The sequence below is a fragment of the Botryllus schlosseri genome, chromosome 13, assembly GCF_051294905.1.
Source record: "Botryllus schlosseri isolate E-star chromosome 13, Bs_hap1, whole genome shotgun sequence".
Lineage (NCBI taxonomy): Eukaryota > Metazoa > Chordata > Ascidiacea > Stolidobranchia > Styelidae > Botryllus > Botryllus schlosseri.
In genome coordinates this window covers 9,784,716-9,790,715 of record NC_137248.1, presented here as the reverse complement: position 1 = coordinate 9,790,715, position 6,000 = coordinate 9,784,716, and the positions used below count along the sequence as shown (strand labels likewise).

The window sequence follows — 6,000 nt, the reverse complement described above, 5'->3', positions numbered from 1 at the left end:
AGTCGAAACTGGGAGGAATTCAAGATTCAACGAGGTTGCAGATTGAAATCAAATAGATGATAATATATAGGAGGCTAATGGTTACCGCTATACTCGGTTAAATTTTCACGCTACTTTCTACATTTGCCCTGGTCATGCCTACACGCATTACTGTGAGATTTCCACATTAGTTTCAATGCGGGGCTGCAGGACTAATCGTATGGAAAAGTGATTCTCAGTGGTGGTACGCAGGTTTCCGATTGTTATACGAGATAACCTTCCTGTAACGCATAATATTTCAGAAATTTTCCTGCCACATTGCTCTTGTTAGAGATGACCGCTATGTTCTAGTAGGCAAGCACAGGTCAGGTCAGTCGTATTCACTTGGTTAACGTTGAAATCAACATGGTTTTAAAGTGATAAACGCACAAGTTATACATCAGTAGAGACCACAGATATTTCCCTTATTAATTTTCTCCATTTACCCTGAGAACTAGGAGAGTACTACAGCTTGCATTGCATTGGATTGCAAGTCGGCGATTAACTTCATTTGATAATTTGGTAATATAGAATGTATGACGACGACGTAACAATCAGTAATTTCAGTCACTTCGTTGTTCCAAGAGTGTGCGACGGTTTTCATTATTAGGTTTTCAGCAGTTATCCATCTAATGAAGTCATGAAGCGACCGCATGACGACTTAATATTACTAAAACATAACTTGAGTTTATCCACGTGTTTGGCATGATTTAGTTATTTCGATGATATAAATATTGCCTAAAGCACGTCCGTTCGAAAATAGGATACGTGATCCCTGCGATCGACCAGCAGAGACGTCGCGATCAATTGGTGAAGCCCTGCCTAATGTATATTGTTTAGTTTAGTTTAATTTCAATCCAACAGAATGATGGATATGCCATATTTTTGTAGTTGCATTTCTGGTGTACCAAGTGCATGTCGTGGAACCGAGAATATTTGAGATAGATGGTACAAAGCGCTGACGCGGTATAGGTCATCTATGAACGGTTGGGAACCACTACAATAGAATGTCATCTCATTCAGTAATTTCAGAATTCCCGAAACGCATGGTCATGATATCGGTGCGGAAAAAGGGCCCTATGCTTGGCTATCAATTAGCACAATTTAAAATGTTAATAAAGATGACCTGGAACCCGCTTAGCTCGTAAGTTCGGCTCATTGATATCATGCCAACGCATTCCCACGCGCTGAGATATAAGTCGGAATAATTAGAATTGTAGCGTCAATCATTCTGCAATGAAGTGACACCTTCGCCTATTATAAATCACCTGCTTCAAGTTGCGTCGCAGTGATAGTGTGAGTTGGTTTGATAGATCTTACTTGACCTGCTTTATTTATCAAACATCTGGATTTGGATATACAGGAAAAGGGAGTGACATTATTGTTAAGGCGTGAATCAGATATATCAATCCCTATATGTTGTAGAGGCACGCTCCCAAAAATAGAATTAAAACAATTAGACCGGGTAAAAAGACAAGCATTTTTCTTCACAACTACATGTTCCAATGCTGGGTAGGATTAGTAGCACTACAGATCTTTCTGAAAAGATGTCGCACGAAGAATGTGTATTGACAAACATTCTGCATGGATAACTCAGTAATGCCTTAACGAGAGAGCATCGCAATAACGATTCGCGAAGATGTCAAATTTCCTGAATAATTCATTAAGGCGAGGTTAGCGAGTTGTTCAGGGTGATGAGACTTGACACCGTGGTTCATGAGATAGCCGTCCGACTTTTCAAGTCTTATAATAAGGTGTTGGTGCCACTGCAACTTGTACATTCTACAATTTCTAACTCTCGGAGCTTATGGAGCAAAGAAACTCTGAACCGCATTGATTTCGGTTATTCATAAAGGAGGGATCGACGGTTTCAAGATTGTATTTTTGACACTTTTATTTCCATACGGGTTTTCAATCAGGGAAGTCATCGGGATTAGAACACAATTTATTCATCAGGAGGTAGGCACTGATGTACCAAAATCAATCAAAATTTGATTGCTTATGCATACGTTTGCTAAAGAGCTCTTCAGAATGAGACTATTGACTCAGATTACCTCTAACGGATCAATGGACTTGGTGTAAATCATTTATGATCAATCCTCTCTTCGTCAATAAGCTACCGTTTTCATGAAACGGCTCTAATTGTTTCGGAAACTCCTTTGTGAGAAAAGATTTCTTTCAGCAAATGTTCTTATCTAGGTCTATTCAGTCGAATATGGGGAAATATTATGAGTTATCTTGTCTGTGTCTTTGCCTACAAAATTTATTTCAAATGCCCCATGCTGTCGACGTCACCGGACAGGCATCGACGTTTAATGAAGAGGAGATAAATGTTATACTTCGCCAGCACAATGAATTTCGAAGACAGGTACGGCAGACGAAGTAGCGTTCTGTACCAGATTGTAATTTACTGTAGTCGGTATTTTGTCATACTCGTCGATCTTTATCAGAATGTGGATATAATTTCAGGTTTTTCCGAGCGCTTCGAACATGCGAGTATTGGCCTGGAATGCGGGGCTGGCCTCCCAAGCACAAGCTTACGCAAATAAATGTGTTTTTCGTCATAGTAAACAATCATCGAACTTCAACGAACGATTTGGAAATATCGGGGAAAATATATACATCGAGAATGAAAGATCCTACGGTAATTGCATGTGTATTCAATCTTTCATTGTTTCAAATAAGCCATTCCAACATTCGCCTTGCCCCAAAACCAATATTTGAGTGGTGGCAGGTGCTTGTATGCAGGAGGTATCAGCGAGTCACCTATATAGTAAAAACCCATCATCTTTATAGAATGCTAATATAAGAAAGCAAATATCTAGCGTATTCTGCGGAAGAGAGTGTAGATCAGTGGTTCTCAACCTTTTTTCAGTCACGCCCCCCTTTATGATAGTGAAAATTTTCGCGCCCCCGTTATCGTCGTATCACAAAATTCAACGGGGATGCTAGCAACCCCAACAGATTGTTTGATGGCATGGACGGTTATGACTGTTGATGAGAGAATTCAAAAATATGAAAATCGGTCTATATATAGAGAAACACGCGTGAATTGGAGGTAAATCGCGCAGAGCGCGAAAAATGTTTGTAGTTGACCGCGTCTTCGCGCCCCCCTTCAGAAGCTTTCACGCCGCCCAAGGGGGGCGCGCCCGCAGGTTGAGAACCACTGGTGTAGATAAATCCCACGGATCTCGCTGACTACCGATAAAAGCGAATACGATTAAAACCTTGAAACACATAATTGTAATTCTTCGCGGCTACTATATTCAATGTTTTTTGGCATTGCTATCGGTTTAGCTATGTGGTGTGGGCTACTTAGAGTTGAGGTATAGATGATATTCTAGTTTTGAATTGTTGAACTGAATAAGGGGATATATGTACAATGTGCATTGCACATGTTGTATTTATCAGCGTTCTTTTGGGCAAGTATGGTTTATCATAAGATATTACTTGACTTATCCATTTCTATAGAGATAAGAGTATGTATAAAACCTGAAGCAAGCATGGCTTTCAGATTTGTCGACGGAAGAAATTGCCCGACCTGTGGTTGCTTGGTACAATGAGACCGTATTTTACAACTACATCAAGAATAGCTGTCAGCCTGATAAAGTGTGTGGTCACTACACGCAGGTGAACACGCAAATTAAATTTCAACCGAATGGTAAACATACAAATCTTAATGAAATCGCAGGTTGTGTGGGACAAAACGCATAAAGTGGGGTGCGGCCGGGCGAGATGCAGCGGTAGCATTCGTTTCGGAGCAAATCAGTACAACAATTCCGTGATTATTGTGTGTAGGTACGGCCCTGCCGGCAATACGGTGCGGCTGTTCTCAAATGTTGCAAGGAAACCGTATCGCCAAGGTGCCTGGTGCAGGTAGGTAAAATTGTGGCATATTGGCGGTAGTGTATAACTCCGAACAGTATTTTGACTAGGAGAATGTGTGATTGAATGTTCGCTTTGCAATCTAATGAATTGCATTACCGGTCGAGATCCATTGTTGGTCTCTTTAATATGATGACGCAATAACGGAATTAGTTTGTTGCTATATTGAGCAGTATCCAATTCAATCATTGAGATCGTCGTCACATTCCAAACCTTCCTGGTATAGCGACTTCCTCGTCTCCTCGTTTGTATTAAGCTGAGAAGTTCGTGTGTACGTTCATAATTCTTCGGGTTTCAAGGCATGGTCTGTTTTACTGAAAACAAGAAGCCTACTTGTATCGTAGGCCCCGAAGCCATGCTCTGTCACTCGAGCTATAGCTGGATATTCGATTGATACGCTCCTGCCATGACGACGCTAATGATCCTTACGCATTTTCAAATCATCCAGATGAAATAGTGACAAGGAATGTCGTTCCGAAGCACCTAAACCTTATGTTTGAACCGCCAGTCAGGATGCAGTTTAAAAGGCAAACAGCCATTCTCCTTCGTCCATTGTTAAAATACTTGGAACTTGCAATTACGGATAAATTTTTCTCACGCCTTGTTCTTGAGTCATATGTCGACATTGTCGGCACGTCTATATAGGTAAACCAATCTCGTCGTGCCAAAGATCTGATGCAACGCAATATCAATGCAAAAACGAATCGATTCGGGGAGGCATTTCCATCAACTATACGTTGCCGCTATAGTTGATCCTCTCGTGGGAAATTTCCGAAATTAAATCGCCGAGATGGCTGTCGTATGGTTTCGTCAGCAGATTTACTTGTGTGAAACTCATAGTGATTGTTTGAGTCTATGTAACAGTATGCGATGCACTTGCTTGACACAGGCCTTGTGAATATATATATGCATAATTGCATATGCAAGCATACCGCTTATCGATTTATATTCGTCATAGACACGTGTTGTTGGAGTTGGAGTTGTTGTTGTTTTGGTATTGACGGTGTTTCGACTACAAGGGTCGAAATCACCAGGTTGATATTATCTTTTATGATTCCTTATAGTCCCACGAAATGTTAGCCATTTATGGCATCAACTCACTAAAAGTATTGCAATTCGTGAATTTTCGCAAAAAATAGGCATGCTGAGTTCGAGATGTAACAATGACGAGCTTCTTAGAGGTACAGAACTTCGATATGCAATTTAATAGCATATTGTAACAATAGTAAAGGAGCTTATTGTCAGTAACGAACTGCGACGTACAATGGCCCAAACACTGCCAAGACCAAGACGCTTTGAAAACGGCTTAGGGTTTCCGCCCAAGATCAAGCTTTACGTGGAGATGGCCTTTAAGCTAGTCCCACCATCGATTCCTTAGTCGCTGAAAAGCGTTTCCAGGTATCGCGCACAGCTCGGAGTTCAAAATAAAATGAAATTGATGATAATGATTTTTTTGTTGTATTTGTATTCCTTCAATAAAATAATACTTCTTTTGTTGTCGCTATGCACATCGCCTATGCCAGGTAGTACAGCGTTGTACTGATGTAAAGTTTTAAAAATTCGTTGCCTATTTTACATTGGTAGGCCTATTGAATTCATGCAGCCCGCGGCCGCTACAAAATTTGAAAAGTGGCCGGCGACCCTTTTTGAGTTGGCGACCCCTGGGCTACCACATCTGAGTTTGCATAGATTTCTATATATTTGCCTTTGCACCTAGAAGGTTTCGTTTTCTTCATTGCTTCGACTTCTATTCTTACTCTGTCTGTTACTGCACTATACACTCACTTTGTACATATTATCAATATTGCTTTGATTTTTGTGAGTGATGTGATAACTTCCGGATCTCCGAAAATAGTCTCCACATCGCATATCATATTTATTGCGCGTTTAATATCGATGAACCATTTTGCATTTGTCGCTGGAATGAAAAGCGTAGAAATCGCGTCTTATACTTGCACTCGAGCATAATATTCAATCACTGCTTCCTCAACCTTGTCTAATGTTAGTGAATGCACCAATTCCGTCTGCAAATCTTCGATTTCTCGCGGACTTTTTGCATACAACAAGAAATATCTGGGAGATTTGTAACAACCATTG

The 6,000-nt window shown here is 40.6% G+C and overlaps 1 protein-coding gene across 1 annotated transcript in view; it reads left to right on the top strand.

Annotated features, from left to right (window-relative positions):
- Positions 1-1,184: 1,184 nt before the first annotated feature.
- The window catches only part of LOC145453854 (GLIPR1-like protein 1), a 29,094-nt gene continuing 24,278 nt past the window's right edge, over positions 1,185-6,000 (top strand). The window contains exons 1-4 of the mRNA XM_080331831.1: positions 1,185-2,386; positions 2,488-2,662; positions 3,533-3,648; positions 3,710-3,894. Of these exons, the coding sequence (XP_080187957.1) occupies positions 2,204-2,386; positions 2,488-2,662; positions 3,533-3,648; positions 3,710-3,894 (659 nt within the window). The 5' untranslated portion in view covers positions 1,185-2,203. The remainder of the gene's footprint in view (positions 2,387-2,487; positions 2,663-3,532; positions 3,649-3,709; positions 3,895-6,000) is intronic.